This window comes from Notechis scutatus, chromosome 14 (genome assembly GCF_049901735.1).
Source record: "Notechis scutatus isolate UNSWTSFEM ecotype Mainland chromosome 14, rNotScu1.2, whole genome shotgun sequence".
Classification (NCBI taxonomy): Eukaryota; Metazoa; Chordata; class Lepidosauria; order Squamata; family Elapidae; genus Notechis; species Notechis scutatus.
This window is the reverse complement of record NC_142022.1, coordinates 3,735,597-3,762,524: the sequence shown is the minus strand read 5'-3', so window position 1 is coordinate 3,762,524 and position 26,928 is coordinate 3,735,597. Positions and strand designations below refer to the sequence as shown.

The 26,928-nt window shown below is 45.9% G+C and overlaps 2 protein-coding genes and 1 long non-coding RNA gene across 4 annotated transcripts in view; 1 reads left to right on the top strand and 2 right to left on the bottom strand.

Annotated features, from left to right (window-relative positions):
• Nucleotides 1-26,928, bottom strand: part of LOC148129502 (uncharacterized) — a 157,534-nt gene that overhangs the window by 55,152 nt on the left and 75,454 nt on the right. The window lies entirely within an intron of this gene.
• Nucleotides 19-5,203, top strand: MRPL49 (mitochondrial ribosomal protein L49). Its single transcript, XM_026685413.2, has 4 exons — nt 19-147; nt 1,929-2,094; nt 2,453-2,580; nt 3,212-5,203. The coding sequence occupies exons 1-4, from the start codon at nt 43-45 to the stop codon at nt 3,356-3,358; spliced, it is 546 nt and encodes a 181-aa protein (XP_026541198.1). The 5' UTR covers nt 19-42; the 3' UTR covers nt 3,359-5,203.
• On the bottom strand, nt 4,528-26,277 carry LOC113423846 (pre-mRNA-processing factor 39-like). Of its 2 annotated transcripts, none has more exons than XM_026685408.2 (14): nt 26,052-26,277; nt 25,016-25,326; nt 22,918-23,043; nt 21,461-21,579; nt 19,056-19,223; nt 16,939-17,140; nt 14,897-15,004; nt 14,510-14,674; nt 12,926-13,052; nt 10,981-11,249; nt 8,641-8,825; nt 8,460-8,534; nt 5,931-6,081; nt 4,528-5,060 (listed from the first exon to the last, which is right to left on the bottom strand). In XM_026685408.2, the coding sequence occupies exons 1-14, from the start codon at nt 26,128-26,130 to the stop codon at nt 5,004-5,006; spliced, it is 2,142 nt and encodes a 713-aa protein (XP_026541193.2). In that variant the 5' UTR covers nt 26,131-26,277; the 3' UTR covers nt 4,528-5,003. The 2 variants fall into 2 exon arrangements, with proteins under 2 accessions (XP_026541193.2, XP_026541194.2); XM_026685409.2 differs by having other exon boundaries at nt 5,931-6,078; nt 26,052-26,245.

The following is a 26,928-nucleotide window of genomic DNA, read 5'->3' as shown; positions in this document are numbered from 1 at the left end:
CCCGGGCGCCTTAACGTCATCCACGCGCGCCTCCGAGGCAAGATGGCGGCCTTTCCCTCAGTTTTCGCGGCTGTCGGGCTGAGGAAGTCGCTGTTGGTGCTGCGGGCGGCCGGGCGGACGAGGCGGCCCGGCCAGGCTGCTTTACTGGTAGGGACAGAGGCAAATGGAGCAGATTTTTGCTATCTAGAGGCTGTCCGGGTTTTTGCAGCCTAGATATGGTACCCCTGCTTGGAATCCGGTTCTATTATATGACGGGTACAAGCACTGCAGGCTTATTTTCTCTCTCTCTCTATTTATTTAATATTTTTATTTGTGATTTTTTTCTTTAACATCCATAAGTGCTTGGTGAACTGTATTTTAGCTTTATTGAATTTTTATTTTTAAATATACATCAATATCAGTACATGAACAGTGTGGTCTCTGGGTACAATACATTTTGATACAAACAGACATCATCATCATCATCATATCTGTAACCATCAAACATCCAGATTTGCCTATCCCAGATCCTTGGTAAGGACTAGATGGTCTGAACATGTGGCTGACTGTGTGATTAATAATAATAATAATAATAATAATAATAATAATAATAATAATAATAATAATAATAATAATAATAATAATAATAATAATAATAACAATAATAATAACAATAATAACAATAATAATAATAACAATAATAACAACAATAATAATAATAGAACTGTGTATTATCTATACTTTGCTTACAATCACTCTGCTAAACAAATAATTCCCTCAACACTGTCCAACTATTTACAGAGTCTGCACCGCTATTACTATTCTTCTTCTCATCACTCCTTATTGCTCACCCCCTCCCACTTGTGACTGTATGACTATAACTTTGTCGCTTGTATCCTAATGATTTTTATTGACGGTTTCCTAGTATGATTTGATTGCTTATTGTACCCTATGACTATCATTAAGTGTTGTCCCTTATGATTCTTGACGAATGTATCTTTTCTTTTATGTATACTCTGAGAGCATTTGCACCAAGACAGATTCCTTGTGTGTCCAATCACACTTGGCCAATAAAAAATTCTATTCTATTCTGATATTACCATTTAAGGTAATATTCCAACTGGCTGAGTCTCTTAAGAGGAGGTTTGACACTTTTATTTCTAAGATTTTTATCTTACTTTGGAAATAAGTCAAGGTGGTGAACATACCTGATGCTCTTTCCTTCTATTTTCTCCACAATAACAACCCTGTGAGAAGGGTTGGGCTGAGAGAGAAACAAAGAGACTGGCCCAAAGTCACCCGGCTGGCTTTCATGGCTAAGGCAGAACTAGGACTCACCATCTCCTGGTTTGTAGGCCAGTATCTGAACCATTATATCAAACTGGCTCTTTTTAAAGAGGAAGTGGGTGCCTAACTCCCTGCATTTTGCCCATAAATTTCTCCCCAGTTCCAAAATGCAAAAACATCCTTTTTTGTCTCTGTGCTCCTTAGAAATGTTCTTTATGGGATGGTGCAATTCATTACATTTCGATTTTATTTGTCACCTAGCCTTTCTATTTAAGTTTTATGTCTTCTGCTAACATGCATCTCCCATCCTCTCTTGCTTCCTGGGGTAGAAATGGAAAGGCCTGGGAAAAAAATGGAAACCCCCCCCCTATTTTCCCCCCAATTTTCCCAGTTTTTTTTCCATGCCTTCCTTCCCATCTTTATTCCTGGGGCCCATCAGTGATTTTCACTTTTGACTATCACTTCCATCATGCTCAGCCACCATTCTGTTTTTGTCTTGTGACTGTTGAATCCTGTCCTCCTAGCGTTCCAGTCACAGGACTTCCAGGCCAGCAGAAAAATGTTTTGTATTTGTATTTCAACTTCTATTAAATTGGATGCAGCAATTACAGACAAACTTTGTAGGTGAAAAAGCTCACTGCTTTCTCATCTTTCTGTTTCAGAGACATGTTTCGGGTAAGTCTAATTCTGCAGACCGGATGTACCCCGGGATTATCGAGTCTACCGAAGAATATAAATTTGTGGAGAGGCTGATACCACCTACCACTGTACCCATACCTCCAAAACATGACCAGTATCCTACACCTTCTGGATGGAGGCCACCACAAGGTAAAATGGGGCAAAATATTTCCAAATTTGATTTCCTTAATATATAATATTTGAAAAAGTGTTCTAGTGTCTCCCCTGAATGGAAAAGTGAGCAAAATTAGATCGTCTTGGTAGAATAACTGCATTCATTATAAAATTTAAAAAAACAGCTTCTTATAACTCAGTTCTTCCTGACTCATACCACTGTTATAAGTTCACGTTTTACATTTTAAATACATTTCTTAAATGAAGCCTGTGCAAAATTAATAGTTCAGCAAGAGGCAGGTAGATCTCCCCTGGCCAGATTTTGTTATAAATTACTTATTGTATAAAAAGACAATATAGTCATATTTATTTTAAGTCTCCAATTCTTTCACAGATCCTCCTCCTGATCTTTCCTACTTTGTACGACGGTCACGCATGCAAAATGTACCTGTGTACAAAGATACTTCTCACCACGGATCCAGAAAGATGACTATTATCAGGAAAATTGAAGGCGATATCTGGGTAGGTTATAGCTTTCTCTATAGGCTGGTGTAAGAGCTGTTGACACTGTGAGTTGATTTTAATTCTTCCAATCTCTCTACAGATTCTCTGTCATCCAGATAATGGTTATCCCAAAGGTGTTTTTTCAAAAGCCAACTGGACTTCCTTTTTTTTTCTTTGAAGATGTTTTGCTTCTCATCCAAGCAGCTTTTTTTTTTAGTTCTGATGAAGGTTCTTGGATGAGAGGCGAAATGTCTTCAAACAGAAAGTTCAGTTTCCTTTTGAAAAAGCACTTTTGGGACAATCATGAACTGAGCAGAAGCGCGCTCTGGTTGCGCGAGTGGAGCTGCGCATGTGAATGCAAGGGCCCACCGCTCGCACAGCCCGTTTCAAACAGGCCACTGTCCAGCAGTGGGCCACAGCCCCAGGGGTTGGGAATTCCCGTTCTACCTGGCTGTTTGGGCGATTGCTTGCAGGCTGCAGTTGGTTCAGACCACAGTGGTCTCTATGCTAATTGGCACTGCCCAGGGGGAGCTTTTCAGACCAGTGTAGGCCCTACACTGGATATTGGTAGGCTTCCGGGTGCTATAGAAACCAAGCAAATAAATATTTACAGGGAGTAACCTGTAAATTTACATTTTTCTTTCTCCAGGCCCTAGAGAATGACGTGAAGGCTTTCCTTACAGAATTGTCCGGACGAACGCCAGCAACCCAAGTCAATGAAAACACCTGTAGTATCCGTGTCAAGGGCTATTTTGAGGAAGAACTCAAGACATGGTTGATGGACAGAGGCTTTTAAATAAAGAATAGCAGATGTGGCAGGATCTGCTATTGCAAAGATGTGCTTGGGAAACCTATTCTTTACCCAATGGGTAATTGTGGCTTAGTCCAGAATTACCCATTGGGCGCGATTGTGGACTTTATCAGGAGATAACTGGACTTTTTCTTTGAAGAAGTTTCGCTTCTCATCCAAGAAGCTTCTTCAGCTCTGATTGGAGGATGGGGAATGGAAGGATTTATATTCCTTGCAGACAGCTGGTCATTTGCATCTTTTTAGAGAGCTGAGGCCACTTGTGTCCTCAGGATCACCTGAGTAGTGCAAATGGGGCTGGAGCCTTCTAGGAAGGTCCAGTGGGTTTGTCTAAAATTGATTGCATTATAGGCAGTCCTCTACTTACAACAATTGAGCCCAAAATTCTTGTTTATAAGTGAGACAGTTAAGTGAGTTTGCCCTGTTTTAATGACCTTGCTTACCACAATTGGTAAGTGAATCACAGCTGTTGTTAAGTGAGAAATAAGGTTGTTAAGTAAATTTGGCTTCCCCATCAATTTTGCTTGTCAGAAGATCGCAAAGGGAGCTCGCATGACCCTTGGACACTGCAACCGTCATAAATATGAACTTGGGGATGCTGCAACAGTAGTAAAAGTGAAGAATGGTCATATGTCACTTTTTTTCCAGTGCTGTTATAACTTTGAACGAACTGTTGTAAGTAGAGGACTACTTAACTTGTAATTCCTTCTAGGACACAGGATATCAAACTTGCCGCATCATTTTGTTCACGTGATGCTTTTTTTCCTTCGTGGAGCTGGGGTGGCCATGGCCTGCGTGTGACACATCCGGCCCATGAACCACCAGTTTGACACCCTTGCTCTAGGATTTCTTCTTGGCCTCCCATCCAGATAGGAATTAGAGCTGGATGGCTCTGAGTCTAGGTATGGTTGACTATTAATATCTGCTGAGACAGATCTTTCCTTAAGGCAGTGTCAACTTTGGCCATTTTTAAGATGGGTGGACTTCAACTCCCAGAATTCCCCAGCCAGCATGGAGTTGAGCTCCACCCCTCTTAAATCATGCTGGCTAGGGAATATTAGGGAGTTGAAGTCGACCTATCTTAAAATTTGCCAAGGTTGAGAAACACTACCTTAAAGCAATCTTACTAAGTGTCTGCTCTGAATAAGAGAGGATGAGACATTAAGAATTCCAGTTTATTTACAGCTGCAAAAAGTGAAAATGTACAGAGGGGGACCCTTTTACAAAAAACATAAAAATAAAATGCTGTTTCCGAGGCCTTGATTTAAAATGAAATTTGAACCCAGGAAGAGGATGCTGTATCAGCAATAGTCTGTGGTTGCACATCTTCAGAAGCAACCCTGCTGGACTTCCCTTGGACACTGAATTCTTTTCAGCCCTGCCAGTGGAACGAAGGAACCTTGTTTCTTCACGCAGGATCTCTGGATGGCAACGTGTCCACTGCAGTTTCAGAAATTAAGGGTGGGGGTGATAAATCAATGCAAAAAGGGCCAGGTTTCTCTAAAGCTCTAGCAACCAGGCTTGCCACCGCCACCAGGGAAGAGGTGACAGCCAGACATTGGCTCCCGTGGAGAGGTTGAGCAAAGGCAGCTGCAGCTGCCCATCAGCGCCGACCGTCTCTCGTCCGTTGGTTTTAGGTCTGCTGGTAATACTGGTTGTAGTTCCACGTGTTCTGGTATCCGTACTGTTGCTGTAGCAGTGGGGGGGCGGGGAAAGCATTTTGGTTAAGAAACGTGGATTACGGAAATGTTATTTTATATAGCTTGTTGTAAGGTGCCCAGAGTCGTTAAAGATACGAGATGGGGCAGCAAATAAAATTTATCAATCAATCAATCAAGTAGGATCTCTTCCACTGGATTCCCCAAGCCAAGTTGGATTCTCTAAGCTGTTTACAGAGTCAGCCTCTTGCCCCAACAATCTGGGTCCTCGTTTTACCGACCTCGGAAGAATGGAAGGCTGAGTCAACCTTGAGCTGGTCAGGATCGAACTTCTGGCAGAGTGCAATGGTGCATTCTAAGCACTGTCCCGCCGTGGCTCTTCTTTCCCACTTAGCAACAGCACTTGGACTTATATCCCGCTTCACAGTCCTTTCCAGCCCTCTCTAAGCAGTTTAGAGAGTCAGCCTCTTGCCCCCAACAATCGGGGTCCTCGTTTTACCCATCTCAGAAGGATGGAAGGCCGAGGATCGAACTCTTGGCTGTGGGCAGAATTAGCCTGTGCCCCCACAGCTCTTCTAAGTCTTAGTTGGTTGTAAATCCAGGACTACCTGTAAAGTCTCTGCTGACACTGACCAGAGTTTTAAAAACCAAATACTTATTAATTCCAGCTCTGTAGCCCAATTTGATTTCTACTGATATGGATTGCGCAGACCGTCAGACTGGGGGTCACACTTAAGAGTCAATCCTATCATCATATACTCTGATCTCCCTGCAACCGATGCCCCGAGATCTCCTGGTACAGCAGGGCCTAACGCACCCTCCCAATATGGCAGCTATGCTTTCTGGGAATTGTAGTCCCAAGATCGCCGGGGGCAGAAGCCCAACAGCCTTGGGCAACTCACCTGGTACCATGTGTTATAGTTGTAAGTGCCTGCGGTGCTGGCATCAGTCGCCATCAAGGGCGTGATGCCCGTTGTCGCCATGGCTACGCTGCCACCTCCCATGGCTGCGTCTTCAAGTCTCAACCTTTTGTCATCGGTTTCATCGGCGCTGCTTGGGGATTCCAAAAAAAAAGGGTGAATTGCCAGCTGGTCGCTTTTGGCTCTTGCAACACCAGGGCATTCGTGGGGATCGTAGCTTGCTCAAGGCGATGCAGCCAGTCTCTGTTGTGGGGTCTGCTGCATAGCGAAGCCACCTCTTCCCTCCCCACCCCGGGAAACCTCGGAGTCTGCTGATCTTTTGGAAGGCTGGCAGACGCTGGCTCAGGATGCCACTGGAACCCAGTTTCTGGGTCTGCCCTGGGCTGACTGTGGAGTTGGTTTGTTTCGTTGTTTATTCAGTTTATAAACAACCCAAAATTCTGGGCAGTTCACAGGAAAACATAAAGGAACTAGTTGGATATCCGTGCTTCGCTATGAAACTATGTGGTTGGGCTTAGTTTTTGGGGAGGAAAATAAGGAAAAAACATTCTGCCTACCAGCATCCATCGGTATTCATCTGGCTAGCTTCCTGTCAGTGTGAGAGTTGAGGGCTGTTTGGAAACTGAAACTATTTGCTGTAGGAAACAGCAAGGAGCCTGGGTGTGGCTTAGCTCAACTGTTCTGTACTAAAGCTGCTCGCTGCACTGAAACTGAAACTCCTCTGCTTGCGTTTTGCATTTGGAGTAGATTTCTTTTCAGATGGGGAGGGGGAGAACTCCTTAGCATCAGAGCGTGTTAATAATAATAATATGAGAAATACTAATGCTCTGATGGTCATTTCAGAGAATCCTTTCTTAGTGAGCCCCTAGAAGCCAAGAGGAACATACGCGCCAAATGTCAAGTTTGTAGGCTTTACGGTTCTGGAGATTTTGTGATGATGCCTGCGTGGTATTTGGCTTTTAAATAGATACATAGAAGATTAAAAAAGCAGAGATGGCAGCAACAGGAAGGCATCCCCCACCCCAAAACAACTTTAAGATATGTGGATATCAACTGAGCCTTTAACTCAACCAAAGAGCTGAATAATTATCTTTTGAGAGCTGGATTCAGCAAAATTTCATTTTAATGTATGCTGATTAGTGTACATGTAAAGTGACAAAATACATTTGAAGTGACATCCTATCCCCAAATAGCTCAATCCAGACACAATGCTAATCTATTGGTCAGGTGGAAAGCACTATGTTTTGTAGAAAAACTTTTAAACGTTTTTTAAAAAGCCCATTCAGTGTAATTTACCATTAAAATATAAACCCTCTCCAAAATACATAGAAAGGTGTTTTCACTAAATCAGCCTAAATAATTTCACTTTAACTGACAATAAGTGAGGGTCCACACCTCACAGCAAGCCAGTTTTCTTGATTATGGTTGGATGGGTTTAGATAAAGACAAGAATGAACATTTGGCACTGTGGTAAAAAGTTCTGGCTTAAAAACCAGGAAACGGTGAGTTCGAGTTCCACTTCAGACATGAAAGCCGGCTAGGTGACTTTGGGCCAGCCATTCATTCTCGGTCCAACACACCTCACAGGATGGTTGTGGGGAAAACAGGAAGATGTAGAAGTATTATGTATGTGGGCTGCCTTGAGTTAGCTATGAAACTAATAAGGGAAGGTCAAATAGTGTATATATATATATATACATTACACCAAGCCATTGTGCAGTTTCTGTTAAGATAGACAGATAGATTCTCTCCCTCTCTCTCATCATCATCTCATCTCCCTCTCTACATCCATATCTATCTACCTTTCTATCTCTCTCAATCTATATCTCTATCTATCCCTATCCATCCATCCATCCTATCTATCCTATCTACCCTATCTATCTAATCATCTCTCATCTCTCTCTCTCTCTACATCCATACCTACCTACATACCTACCTATCTACCTGTTGTGGTTCGCCGTCAGCCTGTGCAGACAGCAGTGGAATCAGACAGTGGGGAAGAATGGGGACCAGTCAGGGAGTCTGGAGGGGACTCGGACAAGGAGTAAGGCTGAGAGGTGATTGCCCCTCCCATAAGATATAAAAGACAGGCAAAGATGATGAAACCTTTGCAGGAAGCAAAGTCGTTCGTTCATTTCAGATTCGTTCTTGAAGCTCTTTGTACTTCGGTTGGTTTTTGTTCTAGTTTATTTGGCACTTTAGTTGTTGGCAGCAATTCAAAGGAGAGAAAGGTGGGTGCTCATCTCGAGGGACTGTGAGATTCATTACTGGCTGGGAATGAAAATAATTCCCAGCGTTGCAATAAAACAAGACTTGTTTTTAAAATAAGTGTGTGCTTAATTATGGTCTCAGAAGCTTTAGTCAGAACACTACCTATCTGCAAGCTGCATGATGGCTTAGTGCAATGCACAAACTGAGTCTTGGCCAGGCAAACTGTTTGTTCCCTCCAAAATGCAAATGCAACCAGAGAGGAAAAGAAGGATAGAGCGGCAGGAAGGAACGTACTCTTACCCATTTTCCAGAAGCCTCTTCCTCATCATCTGCTGGTTCAGGAGTTTCTGATGCTCTTCGTAGCACATCAGCAAGCTGGGAAGAGAGAAGTGAGGGGTGAACTTTGGTCCTTCGATCTGAGTCGTCAGAGGTGGAGGAGAACGTGCTTAGCACTTTCCCCCACCCACCCCACCTCAATTACCTGTTTATGCTCGACCCAAAATCTTCCAGAAACTCCACCCTGCGCTGGGAGAAAATGATCTTGGTCTCCAGGGGCAGCCCGCTGGTCAAGGCTCGGTCGAAACTGCTCATGGTGTTGCCCTCATTCTGCCGGACATCAGCACTGAATTCCATCTCCAAGAGGTTCGCATAGAGCTTGGCGTTGTCCTGCACCCAAAGTGAATCCAGCCATGGAGGGGAGAGGGAGAGGGAAGAGAAAATTCAGAAGAGCAAAGGGCAGATCCAAGACTTATATGCCACTTCACAGTGCTTTCCAGCCCTCTCTAAGAGGTTTACAGAGTCAGTATACTGCCCCCAAACAATCTGGATCCTCATTTTACTGACCTGGGAGGAACCAAAGGCTGAGTCAACCTTGAGCCGGTGAGGCTCGAACTGCCGACAGTCAGCAGAAGTAGCAGTACTGCATTCTAACCACTGCACCACTTTCATCCAAATCAGAATTTCTCAACCCCAGCAACTGGGAGATTGGTAGACTTCAATTTGCAGAAATCCCCAGCCAGAATGCTTTCAAATGCGTGGATTTCAACTCCCAGAATTCCCTAGCCAGCATGGAGTGGAGGTCCACCCCTCTTAAATCATGCTGGTTGGAGAATTCTGGGAGTTGAAGTCCACCCAGTTTAAAGTTACAGATTGAGAAAAAAATGCCCTAATTGTTTGTATGTTTCATAAATTAATGTTCAATCTTTGGACCCAGGTGGTTGTTTTAAATGAGCCAAGTTTTGGCCATCAAAACAGCAAAATGTTACTGAGGAATCTCCAAAAAAATACAGATGTATATATGAAGCCCCAACAAAAGGCAAATCCATGTTCCTCCATGTTGCCAAGCATCTGAATTTTGATCAGGTGACTGTGGGGCTGCCACAACAGTCATAAGTGTGAAAAATGGTCGTAAGTCACTTTTTTTCAGTACCATTGTAACCCTAACCCTACAGAAAGTCAAGGAAGCTAATGAGGAAAAGCAAAAATATAAGCAGTCAACAATCTAGTTTAAAAAACAAAACTAAAATCATAATAATTAACCGATTGCATTAACTGAGCTGAAAAGGTCATAAATATGAATCAGTTACCAAATGCCTGAAAAGTTGATCGAATGATAGTGAGATGCTGCAACGGTCATAAGTGTGAAAAACGGTCATAAGTCACTTTTTTCCCAGTGCCCATTGGAACAGTCGCTGAACAAATGGACAGTGTCAAGCCTGAATTTAGTTTGGTGGTGGAATTGTTGTCAACTCATAAAATATTTCTATGGTTCCTTTTAGAGTTGCCAGCAGAAAGAGAGGGGGAAGCAGTGCAGCAGCTTGCAAAACCGAAAGTGCATTCCAGTTTTCAGAGATAGTCACTAGGTGACTGAAGTTTCTGCCGGGCAAAATTCTAACTGGAGAGCCTGATTGATGACTCTGGGCTATGGAGGTGTCTCATTGGAGAATATGAATTACTTATACACCCAGAGGGGTTGGGGGAAAACCAGGGTCAAGGGTGACAATGAATTATATGAAGTGAGGGGGAGCCGAAAGTCAACTCAAAATATTTCTATGGTCTTTTTAGAGTTGCCAACAGAAAGGGAGGGGGAGCAGCGGCAGCTTACAAAGCCAAAACTGCATTCCATAAATGTTTTCAAAGATGGTCACTAGGTGACTGAAGTTTCTGCCACGCAAAATTCTAACTGCAGAGCCTGATTGATGACTCTGGGCTATGGATGTGTCCCATTGGAGAATATGAATGATACACCCAGGGGGTGGGGGAAAAACCAGGGACAAGGAATGATGTGTCTCAGAGTCGGCTACACCCAGGCAGTGCCGGCATGTTAACTCCCAATAAATCCTTTTAAGTTTTGGAAGTTTGGCTCGACACTCAGGATTTAAATGGGGGTAACTGCCGGAACCCTGACAATTGTATGAATTTAGTTTGACACACTTGAGAATTGGAAGAGGGAGTGAGAACTAAGGTGGATGAAGCTCCAGCCAAAACGACACAGCTGGGCGATGAGTCAGCTGCACTCCAACTGCGGCTCAGCCAGAGGAAGGAGCAAAGTTGCCAGGAAACCATTTCGTATCCCAGTTGGACAACTGTTTTGGAAAAATAAGAAAACTCTATAGTGACAGGAATGTGGAAGCCCGGGAAACTTTCAGCACTGGCTTCCACCAGTTAGTACCAAAATGTCGTTAAATAAAATAGTCCTTTGAGGAATTAAAATGCCTCCGAGTTCATTTTATGACGATTGCATTACTTGGAACCTGACAGACATAAGTCAAGGACTGTGTGAACATAAGCCTAAAACGGGATTGGGTTGTTGTTTTTTTACCGGGTCCTTTTCCAAGGCTTCGAGGAGAATCTTCCGTGCTTTGGCCAGGTTCTTCTGCACTTTGAGGACTTGCCGAGCCAGCTTGACGGAGTAGAAGGAGGAGATGGGCATCCCCTCGTTGTCCCGTATGGCTTCCATCAGGAGGGCCTCCGCAATGTCCATGTTCCCCAGCCGACGTTCCAGGCTCACCCGCCGCAAACGCACCATGACCAAGCCGGGCACATAGTCCTCGAAAGTCTTCAAGATACGTCGGGCTTCCTCCACCTCTCCTGTGGGAACACATGGAAGGACATCTTCAGGACAGGTAGAATGTCAACTCAAAAATATTTCTCTGGTCTTTTAGAGTTGTCAGCAAAAAGTTACAACGTAGTGCATTCCTTAGATAATTTCTAGGTGACCGAAGCTTCTGGTGCACAAGATAATTACTGAAGTGCATGATTGATGACTCTTGGCTATGGATGTGTCCCATTGGAGAATATACATCCAGGGGTGGGGGAAGACCCGGGTCAAGGGGGAAATGAATGATGTGTCTCAGAGTCGGTTACACCCAAGTAGCATCGGCATGTTCACTAATAAATCTTTTTTTTTTAACTCTGAGAGATGCAGCTAGAGACTGATGATTTAAATGGGGGTGGATACCGGAGCCCTGACAGCCCTCTACTAAGGACCACAACTGAGCCCGTGACTTCTATTGCTAAGTGAGACATTTCTTCCATGAATTTTGTCCCCAATTTTACAACCTTCCTTGCCAGAGCTATTAAGTAAATCACTGCAATTATTAAGTTAGTAACACGGTCGTTAAGTGAATCCGCCTGCCCCATTGACTTGGCTCGTCAGGTCTCAAAAGTGGATCACGTGACACACACACCTGGGCCCCTGCAACCGTCATAAATATAAGTCAGTTGCCAAGCGTCCGAATGTGGATCGTGTGACAATGGGGATGCTGCAATGGTTGTAAGTGTGAAAAACAGTCACACATCACTTTTTCTGTGTTGCAATTTCAAACAGTCACAAACTGTTATATGTGGAGGACTATGTGTAGAAGCATTATCAGTTTAGGGCCCCAGATTATTAACTCCAATATGATCTACAGTTTCTCCCCGAAAATACAACCTGCCCTGAAAGTCCTCGCTTGATTTTTTTTTACACATGCACCCAATATAAGGCCTACCCAACCCCAAATAAGCCCTAATTAAGATCCCGCCCACTCCAGGATGCACGGGTAAAAATTAAGCTATGGGGAGCTGCCTTACTACTTATTTTTTGGACAGTTCCAGCCAGGACTCGCATAGCCCGATACCTGCCTTGCTGGCCCATTTCTTCTGTGGCTGGCAAGGCTTTCCTAAAGGCCTCTGCAGCTGGTAACGGAGCTTCGGATGCCAGCCACAGTAGAAGTTCCTGAAGGCCTCTGAAAACGAAAAGGAGGCCAGGAGCGACACACGCAAGTGATGTGAGTCAGTGGATGACACCTCCCCCTCTGAAAATAAGACCTGGCAAAAAATATAAGACGGGGTCTTATTTTCGAGGAGACACGGGTAGTCCAGGGGCCCGCAACCAAATACCGGGTTGCAGCCTCTTCAAAACCGGCCTGCACGAGCATGAAGCTCCACTCCTATGAATGGCGGGCTAGTGCGCACATGCGAAGCTCCACTTGCACGAGCGGTGGGGCCTTGCATTTGCACTCACAGCTCCACTCGCACGAGCAGAGGGCACTTCAATGGCGGGCGCTCATGCTCGCCCGCGAAGCTCCATTCACCGCTGTTCGACTAATGGAGCTGTGTGCACATGCACGCATCTGCCCCTCTCTCACGCACACACATACCAGGCCACGAAGCGTCAAAGGTTGGTGACCACGGGTCTTGTTAGACTGATAAGAGGTTTTGAGACTAAACTAAGGCTGCTAAGTGAACCCAGATTCCCCCCACTGACGCTGCTTATTCCTCACCTTGTTTCTCCTCAAAAGCTGCCCACAAGAGATGAATGTTGGGCTTACGAGGCAGATGGTAACAGCACGCCCGCTGGAAAACGCTTCTGGCTCCAGCTATGCTGTGGTTCTCTAGGTACCTGATATACTACATTAAAGAAAGGAGTAGGGAGAACAGGGAAAAACATCAGAACAAGTGGTTTTAGAGTTGCTTCATAGGGCAAACATCTACTCCACCTGACTCTAGAGCAGTGTTTCTCAAATTTGAAGATATGTGGACTTCAACTCCCAGAATTCCCCACCCAGCCATGCTGGCTGGGGAATTCTGGGAGTTGAAATCCAGAAGTTAATTTTGTTAAATTGAGTTAAATATGAGCCAGTTAAATATGAGCCAGCAGTGTGCAGTGGTGGCCAAAAAAGCCAATGCAATCCTAAGTTGCAGTAACAGAGGGATACAAACAAGATCAAGGGAGGTACTAATACCACTCTATAAAGCCTTAGTAAGGCCACACCTAGAGTCCTGCATCCAGTTTTGGTCACCACAGTATAAAAAAAGACATTGAGACTCTAGAAAAAGTGCAGAGAAGAGCAACCAGGATGAGGAGGGGCCTGGAGGCTCAAACATACGATGAACGGTTGCAGGAACTGGGCCTGGCTAGTCTAGGGAAGAGAAGGAGCAGGGGAGACAGGAGAGCAGCCTTCCAGTATTTGAGGGGCTGCCACAGGGAGGAGGAGAGGGTCAAGCTATTTTCCAAGGCACCAGAAGGCCAGACATGAAATAATGGATGGAAAACGATCAAGGAGAGATTCAACCTGGAAATAAGGAGAACTTTTCTGATAGCGAGAACTATCAACCCATGGAACAGAAGTTGCCTTCAGAAGTCGTGGGAACTTCATCACTTGGAGGCTTTCAAGAAGAGACTGGATTGTCAGAAATGGTGTAGGGTCTCCTGCTTGGGCGGGGAGGGTTGGACTAGATGACCTACAAAGTCCCTTCCAACTCTGTTAATCTGTTGAAGTCTTAATGTTGCCAAGTTCGGAGACCCCTGGGCTAGAGTCAGCCATGCTGGCTGGGGAATTCTGGGAGTTGAAGTCCACCTATCTTCAACTAGCCAATGTCGAGAAACATGGCTCCAGAGCTGCTTCCGTTCTAAGAAAAATAAATGCCTGTCCTTCAGCAGGGCTCAGAATGATCTGCTTGCCAACTTCTCCCCGCCCCAAGATTCATTCTGAATGGATCCTAGGATTGTCCCTCAACGCCAATTCAAACATGGTCAGCCCAACAAGCTGATACTTGCAGGGTTGTTGTTTTTTTGGGGGGTGGGGTGGGGAATGGGGGTTTAGCTCCTGGCTCAATGGCTCTGATAGGGGCCATGCAAAAGAACTGTTCCCCTCAAGGCTTGCGTCCAGGAGTTGTGGCTGCTCCAACACTGGAGGTTTTGAAGAAGAGATTGGACAGCCGTCTGTCTGGAGTGGTATCGGGTTTCCTGCTCAAGGGGGAGGGAGGTTCGGACTAGAAGCCCTCCAGAGTTCCTTCAAACTCCGTCCTTCTGTCAGGCACCGAGCAGGTAGAGGCGATGGAGAAACCCGCTTAGCCTAGCTGACCTTGATCCAGAACTCCTCGTAGAGGGCGCAAGCGATGACGCAGCGCTCAAACAGCACAATGGTGCGCTCGTGCGAGCCGCTGGCTATCTCAAAGTCCAGGTAGTCCCTCCAGTTCCGCAGCTGCGCCCGCTCCAGCGGCTTCACGTGGAAGTAGGGCCTCTTGATCTGGGAGGGAGCAGAGACAGGGCGACGGATTACCACACAGAGGTGCCAAGACAAGCCAGCACCACTTCGAGAATGAAGTCCTCGACTTATGACCAGGATCCAGCCCAAAAGTTCCATTGCTAAGCGAGACAGTTGTTAAGCACATTCAGCCCCGCCTTTCTTGCCACAATTGTGATCTTGTGCAATGTTGTAAAGCCAGTAACACAGTTGTGAAGTACATACCCCATCCTCAAAATTCCAGCGCTTGCTGACTTCCGCTTCGTTCTGGCTGAAGATCTGCTGGCGGATTGAAATCGATTGCTCTATGACTTTCTCCGGATCCAACGCCCCCTGAAACGGAAGAAGAGGTGAAATCAGGGGTATCGAAGGAACCCTTGTGAAAGGAAGTGGGGAACCAGAATAGGATCCAACTGCTTGGTTCCTTTTTACTTATTTCCTAGTCGGTTGGATACCTGTGCTTCGCTATGGAACTATGTGATCGGGCTTGATAAATTGACAGTTAAAGCTTGAACATTAACAAGTAATTACGATTGGCCTCTCCCCTCCCCTTCTCTCCCTCAGGTTTGCCCCACAGAAGCCTCTCCTCTGTTATTCTCTTCTCTTCCTTTCAGGTGGGGAGGGGGAGTAGAACTCCTTAGCACCAGAGCGTTTTAATAATAATAATAATAATAATAATAATAATAATAATAATAATAATAATAATAATAATAATAATAATAATAATAATATAGGAAATACTAATGCTCTGAGAGTCATTTGGAAAAATCCTTTCTTAGCGAGCACCTAGAAGCAAAGAGGAACCTACGTGCCAAATTTCAAGTCTGTAGGCTTTACAGTTCTGGAGATTTTGTGTTGATGCCTGAGTTGTGTGTGTGTGTGTGTGTGTGTATGAGAGGAGAAGGAGGAAGAAGAGGATACAGAGATAGGACCAGGGCCATCTGGGAGTGGGGTGCTAACTCCGGAGGATCCAGAATCTGGCAGCAGTGAGGCAGAGGAACAAGGGGAGCCTGTTCCCAGTGTGCAGAACTGCCAGAAGGCAAGAGCAGCTAAGACAAAAGGGGCGACTCGGGAGTAAGGCTTGGAGGTGATTGTCCCTCCCATAAGGTATAAAGGAAGTGCAAAGGTAGGAAAACCTTTGCAGGAAGCAATGTTGTTCGCTCTGATCGATTTGGACTCTGAAAGCTCCGTGGTGAATTTGTTCTCTGTTTGGTTTTGAAAGACTACCGTATATACTCGAGTATAAGTCGACCCGAATATAAGCCGAGGCACCTAATCTTACACAAAAAACTGGGAAAACTTATTGACTCGAGTATAAGCCGAGGGTGGGAAATGCAGCAGCTACTGGTAAATTTCAAAAATAAAAATAATTAATTTGGGAAACGATCTCACTATCATGAAAGGTTTAATTGATTCACTAACCCAAAAGAAGAAGATGATGATGACAGCGGGAGGCAGGAGTCACTCTCTTCCCTCCCTCGGAGGCCCCCTGAGTCAGGAGTCACTACCGCCGGTGCGGCCCCAGTCCCGCCGCCTCGGGAAGGGAAAGGCAAAGCGCTTTTTGCCTTTCCCTTCCCGGCTTGGGCTGTTGGGAGTCGCTGCCGCCGGAGGCCGCGACTCCACACCATTTTTTTCAGAGGGGAATCTGACTCGAGTATAAGCCGAGGGGATTTTTTTCAGCACAAAAAATGGGCTGAAAAACTAGGCTTATACTCGAGTATATACATTAATTGGGAGTTTAGTCGTTGGCAGCACTTCAAGTCAGATAAAGGTGCTTTCTTATCAGACATCTCCTGAGGAACTTTGGCAAATGTCCCTGGGACTAATTATAACCGGTTAAGACTCATTCTGAGCTGTGAATGAGGATAATTCACAGCCATTGAACTAAAATAAAAGGGGTTTGGATTTTATGTGTGTTTGTTGGTGTCTCAGGAAGCCTTGAGTCAGACCACCACCAGAAGTTGCGGGAACGTCATCCCTGGAGACTTTTAAGAAGAGACCGGACAGCCACCTGTCTGAAATGGTATAGGATCTCCTGTTGAAGCAGGGGGCTGGACTAGAAGACCTCCAAGGTCCCTTGCAGCTCCATTCTAATTGATTGGCTGACCACCTGCATTCTTTATGATTTCTGCTACTGCCCACCCACCCACCCACCCTTGACTCTGGCTATAGGTTAGTTCCAGGGAGGCAAATAGGGAAGACCCCGGCCTAGACTGTGATCCTGGAAAGAGAAGGAACGAAAGGCCCAAGCCAAGACAGGGACTCACCAATGCCTGACTCTGCGGCTCAGTGGCCTCGTGCTTGTTTTCCGCCTTCGGGGGCAGTTCTTCTCCCGGTGGGGCTTCCTCCTCGCCTTCTCCCTCCATCGCCTTGGGGGCCGTATCGGAGGCCAGCTTGGACTGCATCCATACCAGCTCTTCCATGGAGAGAATGTCCACAGGGGGATGGCTGGTGAGATGGTCCTTGAAGCTGCATTGAGGAGAAAGAAGGGCTTTACAGAAAGCGGCTACAACCAACACTCGTTGAGTGGCCATTTTTTCAACGGCACTGAAAAAAGAGACTCATGACCATTTCCCACACTTATGACCATTGCAGCATCCCCGTGGCTAAAGGTCTAGGGAGATTCTCAGTCATCCAGGTCCTGGTTGTCCCGAAGGTGCTATCAGGATTCCGGCTGTTGCCCTAATTACATCATGAGCCTCAAGCCAACCTCCAAAAACTTCAAAGGATTTATTAGGAGCAAACATGTTGGCATGACCTGCATTGAAGCTGATTCTGAGACACTGTCACTCTTGACCCTGGTTTCCCCCCACCCACCCCACCCCTCTGGGTATATCGTCATTCATATTCTCCAATGAAACACCGCAAATATATGTCAATGATCAGGCTGGGCATGAAGGAGGGGTTAAACACGTCATCAGACTCAAGTCTCTTCGCACCCACAAGACATCTATGTCCGGACTAGAACCTTGAGCCAGTCAGGATCGAACTGCTGGCTGTGGGCAGTTAGCCTGCAATCCTGCACTCTAGCCACTGTGCACCATGGAAGGAAGGGAGGGAGGGAGGGAGGGAAGGGCAAATAGACTTATATCCCACTTCACAGTGCTTTTACAGCCATCTCTAAGTGGTTTACAGAGTCAGAATATTGTCCCCAACAACCTGGGTCCTTATTTTACTCACCTCGGAAGGGTGGAAGGCTGAGTCAACCTTGAGCCGGTCAGGATCAAACCCCTGGCAGTGGGCAGAGTTTGTCTGCAATGCTGCATTCTAAGCACTGTGGCACCAGGGTGCCTTCCTTCCTTCCTTCCCAATAGCAATAGGACTTATATACCGCTTCAGTGTTTCACAGCCCACTCTAAGCAGTTTACAGAGTCAGCCTCTTGCCCCCCTCCCCCCCAACAATCTGGGTCCTCATTTTACTGACCTCGGAAAGACGGAAGTCTGAATTAACCTTGGCTTGGTCAGGATCAAACTGCTAGCAGACGGCAGAATTAGTCTGTAATGCTGCATTCTAACCACTGCACCACCCCGGCTCATAAGAGACAGCATGGAACAAACTTGTATTTATATGGATTCCTGATTTATGAGCCTCATTTGCACAGAGGTTAAAGTACGGTACTGTAGGTTACTTCTGCTGACTGCCAGAAATTTGGCAGTTCGAATTCCACCAGGCTCAAGGTTGACTCCGCCTTCCCTCCTTCCGAGGTGGGTAAAATGAGAACCCAGATTGTTGGGGGCCAGAGGCTGACTGTCAGCTTTAAAATTCAGCTGCCACATTTTTTTTAGAGAGTTGGAGGAGTTGAAAAGTTCAAGGTTATTCTGTATGTCGTATTAAGAAATTCCAGTGGCAGTTAATTGGTTCTCGTGATTTATGAAGTGTAGAAGTGGGAGGAGAGAAGGGAGGAGAGAAGGTGGATTCTGTGTAATGGGCGAAAATAATTTCACTTGGGAAATTGCCTTTGACATGCCAGATCTGTTTCTAAATAAATCAACTGGAGAGAAATGTCTCGGAGTGATTGATATCATGGATACTTTCTGGATGCCTTACATTGACTCTCTAAACCGCTCAGAGAAGGCTGTAAAAGCACTGTGAAGCGCAATATAAGTCTAAGTGCTATTGCTATTTCTTGTGCTGGCCATATATGTCAGTTGCCAAGTGTCCAAATTTTGATCCTATGAATGTGGGGAAATTGCAATGATCGTATGTGCAAGACCCGCTCGTAAGTCAACTTCTGCAAGTGTTGTTATAACTTCAAACAGTCAACTAATCCAATGGCAAAGTCAAGGACTCCCTGTAATCCCCAATGCATCTGCCAAGGGCTGGGCTGGAGAACGTCACTGCAAAAACCCAGAGACAGGGATGCCCCCCAAGTCTCGCGCTTACTTTTCCCAGTGATGGCTGTACAGCTGGGTGGGAGTGGACAGCACCCTGTCATAAATGCTGGTGACGGCCTTCAGGTCCCCCTGATCCTTCTGCCATTCCACATACATCTCCCAGAGCTTGTCCGAACGGAAATCAACTCCCGCGGCAGCCACTGCGGCCTCAAAAGTGCTGCAGAGAAAACAGAAAATATTAACAATTTCAATAGATGTTCCACTTTGCCTTGGTAAGGCCACTGTCAACTCATAAAATATTTCTATGGGTCTTTTTAGAGTTGCCAACAGAAAGGGAAGGGGGAGCAATGCGGCAGCTTGCAAACCAAAACTGCATTCCACCAATATTTTCAGAGATAGTAACTAGATGACCGAAGTTTTTGCCATGCAAATATCTCACTGGAGAGCATGATTAATGATTCTTGGCTATGGATGTGTCCCATTGGAGAATATGAATTACGATACACCCAGGGGGTGGGGGGAACCAGGGTCCAGGGTGACAAGGAATGATGTGTCTCAAAGTTGGCTCCACCCAGGCAGTGCTGGACATGTTAATTCCCAATAAATCCTTTGGAAGTTTAGCTCGAGACTCATGATTTAAATGGGATTAAGTGCCAGAATCCTGACAGCCACCCTTTGGTCACCACAATGTAAAAAAAAGACGTTGAGACTCTGGAAAGAGTGCAGAGAAGAGCAACAAAGATGATTCGGGGGCTGGAGGCTAAAACTTATTTAGGTTGCATTTAGGTTGCATGTCTAGTCTAGAGAAAATAAGAACATGGGGAGGCATGATAGCAATATTCTAATATTTGAGGGGCTACAAACAAAGAAGAGGGGGTCAAATTATTCTCCAAAGCACCGGAAGACAGGAGAAGAAATAATGGATGGAAACTAATCAAGGAGGGAAGTAATCTGGAATCAAACAGAAACTTCCTAACAGTGAGGACAATTAATCAGTGAAACGACTTGAATTCAGAAATTGTGGTGGTTCCAACACTATAAGTTTTTAAGAAGAGATTGGACATCCATTTGTCTGAAATGGTATAGGACAGAGGTCTCCAAACTTGGCAACTTTAAGACTTGTGGACTTCAACTCCCAGAATTCTGGGAGTTGAAGTCCACAAATCTTAAAGTTGCCAAGTTTGGAGACCTCTGATATAGGGTGGCTTGTGGTGTGGAGATTTTTTTTTTTTGCAAACACCTGGGCACAAACAGATCCCCCCTGATACCTCCAGCTCAAACACACCCCAACCAGGCACCCAGATGAAACCCAGCTTCCTAACTAATGATAGCCGTCCATTTACCCGAAGCCAAGCCGCACTAAAGGCCTCCAATAAAGTAACACAATGCTGCCAGCCAATCAAGATACAAAAAGAGCCAAAAAACAGACAGAAGATATTAGAGACACCAATCAAGCAGAACACAGCAAACTCCAAGACCAATAAACACAGACCAAGACTCCCAACCAATCAGGATGAAGAAAAAACCATTCTGGCACAGCAGTAGGCTAGCCCCAAATTTAAAACTGAAACGGCTGTGAAAGTCTGACTCACAGACAAACACAATACAGAAGCCTGATGATGGCAGATGAGATTCTGCCGAAATGTTGCTACAACTTTAAAAGCACCACTACTATGACGTGGGAAAATACCCGAACAAAGCTGAATACCATACACACACACACATATATATACATACACACACACACACGGCAAATGCATTTTCTTGGTCGAGGCTTATCTGGGTTTTGGCGTCCTCCCAACTGTGGGTGCTGCATTATCCTTTGAAAGTCTGCAATTTATCATCCTGGCCTGCCTTGTTAATTACTTCAGTGTGGTTTGTGTTCGTTTTTTAAAATTTCTAATTATCTTTACTTTGGGTTCGGACTGCCCTTCGTAGACTGTTTTTTGAAGAATTTGATATCCAGCCGAGGATAATTGGGCATTGGGGGCCAAGTTGGAGGCATTGAAGGGAATTTATTCTACTTTTGTGACTTTGTTATTTTTGTGTCACGTCCCGGGTCATCATACTACCACTTCAAATTCAGTAAAAATCCGTTTGTCTGTAACAATGGAGTCTCCGGTTTTCTTCCTTGGATTTTGAATGGAGCTTCACCTAGCTGACACATGTTACCTGCTTGTGGAAGCTAAGCAGTGCTGGGCCTTGTGAGTTTCTGGGTGGGAGACCAACGGAAAATCTCCAGAGCTGGAGGCTTGAGAGGGAGCGTCCACGACGTTAACAGGAGCGGAGCTTCTCCCAAAACCTATTTTCGGTGTCACCTTCTCCTGTACTCAAAACAGGCCTGAGGGGCAGAACTGAACTTTTGGAGAAAACACCAACAACGGGGGGACAAGATGGAGGATTCAACGCCCCGGACAATCCCTCGTCCCACTCCAAAGCTCTCCCATGACCTACCCGCAGATTTTCTGAGCTGAATCGGGTTGATTCATATCCAAGGTGGACTGCAGGAAAGTGATGTAGTGAATCCAGAGGTCCATGCTGAGCGGGATGGACTGTAACCCTCGCTGGAAAACCTGCAGGGGCAAGCAGACAAAATAAACCCTTGGAGGGGTGGGGTGTCTCCCCCTCACTCGTGCAAAGAGGACTTCCTGAGAATTAAGGGTTTTTTTTTCACGCTAACTTTTGAGATCCCCCATATTTGCCCTACAACACAGCAGGGGCCAATAGGAGAAGAGAGCCAGATGCTATGGGACTGAGTAGGGCGAGAGTAAATCAGCAACAAGGCAAGGCTTCTGAATTTTCAGGTGGTTATAGCATAGTGAGCATCCACAAGGGGAAAAAAAGAAATGTTATTTCCCCTAGCTTTGGAATTATCTCTATGCACAAGATCGATTAGCCACAACAGCCACGCCCAACAGGCACCTCGCCTTAATTACTATGGCTCTACTCCAGAGCAGTGTTTCACAACCTGGGCTACTTTAAGATGGGTGGGCTTCAGCTTCCGGAGTTCCCCAGCCAGTTACTTCAGGCCGGGGAATTTTGGAATATGAAACCCATCCACTTCGAATCATGCTGGCTGGGGAATTCTGGGATTTGAAGTCCATCCTTTTTGAAGCATGCTGGCTGGGGGATTCTGGGAGTTAAATCCCACCCACCTTAAAGTTGTTGAGAAAGATTTGTCCAGAGGTACACTGGGAAGTTTCATTTCACATTCAAACCTAATGTGTATGGTAAGAAAACACCCCTGTATCCAAGCACGCACTAAAGTACAAGTAGTCCTTGACTTACGATCAAAATGTATGTTGTTAAGCGAGACATTTGTTAAGCAAGCTTTATCCCATGTTACAGGTTTTCTTGCCACATTTGTTAAATCAGGAGTCTTCAAACTTGACAGCTTTAAGGCTTGTGGACTTCAACTCCCAGAATTCCTCCTCCTCCTCCAGTCATGTTAGCTCAGGCATTCTGGGAGTTGAAGTCCCCAAGTCTTAAACTTGCCAAGGTTGAAGACCCTTGAGTTAAGTGAATCACTCCAACCTAATCACACAAGGTTGCAAAAGGGGATCAGGTGACCCTAGGGCCCTGCAGTCATCGTAAATCTGAGTCAATTGCCAAGCATATCTGAATGTCGCTTGGGGATGCTACAACGGTCATAAGTATGAAAAATGGTCGTCAACTTTTTTTCAGTGCTGTTCAAAGTAGTAACTTTGAACAGTCACGGAATGAACTGTTGTAAGTCGAGGACTACTTGTAGGCTTGCTCTTGGTTGATCTTTCAAAATCTGGAACTGGCTTGTCTCACTGAGTCGCCGGGCAGGAGGGGGGTGGAATCTCCCAGTTCTAGCCCACGGAACCTCGTTCTTTGTGGGTCAGGGCAGGGCTGCGTTGCGCGCCATCTCCACTGTTACTAGGTACCTCCTCGGTCTCCTTGATGAAGTCAAAGCGTCGCTCCATGTCTGCGTACTTCTTCCAGTAGCCGTAGCAGTAGGGGTACCTCAGGAAGAAGTTATCGAAAGCCTTGCGGGCTGCGTAGATGTGATTCTGCAAGAGCAGCAGAGAGGAAAGCTTGGGTGGTTTTGAGAGGGACACAGGAAAATACAAAACACTGCACAAGTGCAAAGGCAGCACAGGAAACCAAGACTGAACAGAAGCCCCCAAATGGCCTCAGGTGAGCCCCTTCGGGTTTATCTAACACACATGAATTAAGCAAATTGTGTTTGAGCGTTACTGGTAGTCCTTGTTTAATGATTCTTGTTTAACTTATGATACTTGACTCTTGAATCTTTTGTTTTATGTACACTGAGAGCATTTGCACCAAGACAAATTCCTTGTGTGTCCAATCACACTTGGCTAATAAAGTATTCTATTCTATTCTATTCTATTCTATTCTGTGCTATTCTGTGCTATTCTATTATTTATTCTATTCTGTTCCATTCCATTCTAATATGGACCACAGACTCCATTAATTGATGTGGTCCTAACTGGAGAAATTAAGTCAATGCTTCACTCAGTAGTGGCCGTGCCAGCAGACCTTGCTGCATTCATGACCACCACTTCCTGCTGGCTTCCCCACTGACTTTGCTGGAAGCTGCCAGGGAAGGTCAGGATCCCATGCCTGTAGGACCAGCCATTAACTATGAGATCTGATCGCAACTCCCGTTTGTTTGGTGCCTGTCAGGCCCAAGCACAAAAATGACACAGTGAAATCCTATTGAGTCAAATTCTTTATTTGCTTAACCCAATGGGCAGAATCTCGCCAGATTAAAGGTATAACCTTCTCATCTAGCCCATTAGGTGTATCCTGAGACATTCTAAAATGTAGCTACCTTGAATCCCCCTCTCCCACCCAGAACAATAGGGCTGAAAGGGACCTTCTAGTCTAACTCCATCCTCAAGCAGGAGACCGGATACCATTTCAAATATTTTCTTAAAATTCCCCCATGATAAGGCACCCACAACTTCTGGAGGCCAGTTGTTCCACTGGTTCATTGTTCTCACTGTTAAGAAATTTCTCCCTAGTTTTAGGTTGCTTCTCTCCTTGATTAGTTTTCACCCGTTGCTTATTGTCTTTCCCTCCATTGCTTTGGAGAATAGGTGGAGCCCCTCAGATATTGGAAGACTGCTATCATGTCCCCCCCCGTTCCCCCCCCCCCGTCCTTCTTTTCACTAGACATACCCAATTCCTGCAACCTTCTTCATACATTTTAGCCTCCAGCCCCCTGATCATCTTTCTTGCTCTTCTCTGCAACTCCAGTCTAGGATTATGGAGTCTTTTATTCTAGGTTTCTCTTTGGAATGTACTATCTCCTCCCTGGGAAGCTGCAGTGCGATAGTAGACATTCCCTCCCTCCCACCTCTTTTCCAGCCTCCCATTCGGTTGCACAATTTGACCTAGTGTGATCATCAACTAAGCCAGGGTTATCTTTCCACCATGGGTGGCGGAATACACTAAACCATGGCTGGGCTGATGCATCTCGCTAAGCCCCAACGATCAGTTAATGGTTGTCCCAAGGGTGCTTTTCCAAGAGGCAACTGGACTTTCTGATATTTTTTTTGAAGACGTTTCACTTCTCATTCAAAATCTTCTTCAGCTCTGATTGGATGGTGGGGAATGGAAGGATTTATACACCTTGCAGACAGCTGGGCATTTCAGAGAGTTGTTGAGGCCACTTGGAGGTTTCTCTGTATCCTCAGATAAATCTGTGTCCTCGTGTAAATGGGTCCTTCCACACCCATTTGCACTACTTGGGTGACCCAGAGAAACCTCCAAGTGGCCTCAATGACCCTATGAAAGGATGCAAATGACCAGCTGTCTGCAAGGAATATAAATCCTTCCCCTCCCCACCATCCAGTCAGAGCTGAAGAAGCTTCTTGGATGAGAAGCGAAACCTCTTCAAAGAAAAAGCAGAAAGTGCAGTTGCCTCTTGAAAAAAGCACCTTTGGGACAACCAGGACCTGGATGGTGGAGACTCTCCATAGACAATCAGTTTGGACACTTATGGTTTCTTCCTACCTCCTGTTCCACGTATTGCAACAATTCGGTCCATGCGGTAAAGTCCAGGGGGTTCTCTTGAGTGGCTCTCCAGTAGCGCTCAAACTCCAGAGGGTAGGTGATGGACAGGTCCTCCATGGGCTGGCTCAAGGCCATCATCATCCCCACTTCCGAAGCAAGGGGCTGCAGGGTTTCCTCTCTGGCTGGCTCGGCCTGCAGGGCTGTCGCGCTGTCTTCCAGGCTCTCCCCATTGATCTCTTGCACTGGCTTGGCCTCATCTGGCTTGGGAGGGCCATTACTCTCCTGACTCAGGAGCCCCTCTTTGTCAGTGCCTGCAGATTAGGGAAGACATTAAAAAGTTTCCTGGTGTCCATTTTCATTTACTTGTTGGTTTGTTCTGCCTTCCTGGCTCCCCCACCACCACCCCGAGTTGAGGATAACAATCTATAGAGATCCAAGTAGTCCTCCACTTAGGACTACAATATCAGCCTAGAATTTATGTTGCTAAGTGAGAAATTTGTTTTGCTCCATTTCACGACTTTTCTTGCCATGTTTTCAAACTCTGATCTTAACCTCCGACGTTCACTCTAAATGAGGTTAGGTAACAATAGGTATAATAATATTTCAAAAAAACAACAACCCATTTCTGAATTATTTTTTAATCTAGTCTAATTTTTAGTATGGCCAATTTCCTACCCATCATCTCTCACCCTCTTGGAAGCTTTACCGCTTCTCTTTTTGACTTGCCTCCCATACTCTTCCTCCCTCACCCCCCACGACAACCTAAGGAGGCCCTCTTGGCAGCTGAAGCCACGCAGGGTCGGGATTCAAGACAAGCGGAGTCAAGAGAGCCTCCCTGTCCAGGAGCTGTCTACCTTACACCGAAGTTCGGGAAGTCCCGCTTTCCCCGCTAAAAGTGGAGCCGGATCGGGTCCCTTCAGCCTCCCTGGGTTTCTCCCCAGAGACCCCAAGGACCCCCCTCCCACTCCTTCCCCCATCCTCCCTCCGGTATCCCGGCAGCGGCGGCGCCCCCACCCGCCCCAGGTGTCCCTCTCACCGGCTTCCGCCCCCGGGAGCTCTTGGACGCCTTCCGCCTCGCCGAGGATGGCCGGCGCCTCCGCCGCTGCCTCCGCCATCTTCGCCGCAGCCGCCCGAGCGCGCCACCCTCCCTCACGGATCCTCGTCGCGGGTCCGGTGAGGTCGCACTGCGCCTGCGCGACCGTAATGACCCGGATATGCCGGCCAGGAAGATGTCCTCCTTGGCGAATGGGCGGGAAGCTTAGGGCAGCTGCCATAGAGAAGGAAAGGGTAGAAAGGTAGGTTTCTGGAGGGAAAACCATAGAGAGGAATGCAAGAACGGCCGCTCTACTATCTGTATGTCTGTCTGTCTGTCATTCAGAATCGTGAAAAAGTTAAATTCCAACTGTTTGTATTTCGTTGCTTCCTCGGCCCCATGGAAGTAAACGCCTTAGAAAGGCTCTCCTTAGAAGGCCATTGAGAAATGTAGGGTTTTAAGAGCAGATGCTCTAAATTGAATTTAATTGAATTAAATCATTTTTAAAAAATATGCACAAGGAAAACTGCTCAGAGTCGTTGAAAATGGGGCAGCATATAAATGTAATAAATTATTTGGTCCAAAGTTGCATTGAATCAAGCAGGTATTCTGTATTCTTGGAGGAATGGGGAGCATGTTAGCAAGATAGAGAGACAAGGAATGTGTGCTAATTGGAGCAAGCTTGAAACATAGATTGTCCCTACGTTTTATCTACATTTTTAAGGCAATATAACCAATATGTTATATAACTCATAACGCAAACATAACTCTGGCTATTTAAGGTGCTCAGACACACTTAACAGAACAGAGTAACAGTTGGAAGGGACCTTTGTAATCCAACCCGCCCCTCACATCCAAGCAGGAGACCCTGGCCTACACC

What these genes read in the sequence shown, in the direction of transcription:
- MRPL49 (XM_026685413.2), top strand. Translation starts at nt 43, where the DNA reads ATGGCGGCCTTTCCCTCAGTTTTCGCGGCTGTCGGGCTGAGGAAGTCG. An exon ending in TGGATGGAGGCCACCACAAG is followed by an intron (nt 2,095 to 2,452) that starts GTAAAATGGGGC and finishes ATTCTTTCACAG; the next exon opens with ATCCTCCTCCTGATCTTTCC. An exon ending in AAATTGAAGGCGATATCTGG is followed by an intron (nt 2,581 to 3,211) that starts GTAGGTTATAGC and finishes TTCTTTCTCCAG; the next exon opens with GCCCTAGAGAATGACGTGAA.
- LOC113423846 (XM_026685408.2), bottom strand. Translation starts at nt 26,130, where the DNA reads ATGGCGGAGGCAGCGGCGGAGGCGCCGGCCATCCTCGGCGAGGCGGAA. An exon ending in ACGAGGAGTTCTGGATCAAG is followed by an intron (nt 13,053 to 14,509) that starts GTCAGCTAGGCT and finishes TCTTTAATGTAG; the next exon opens with TATATCAGGTACCTAGAGAA. An exon ending in TTTGGGTCGAGCATAAACAG is followed by an intron (nt 8,535 to 8,640) that starts GTAATTGAGGTG and finishes CTCTCTTCCCAG; the next exon opens with CTTGCTGATGTGCTACGAAG.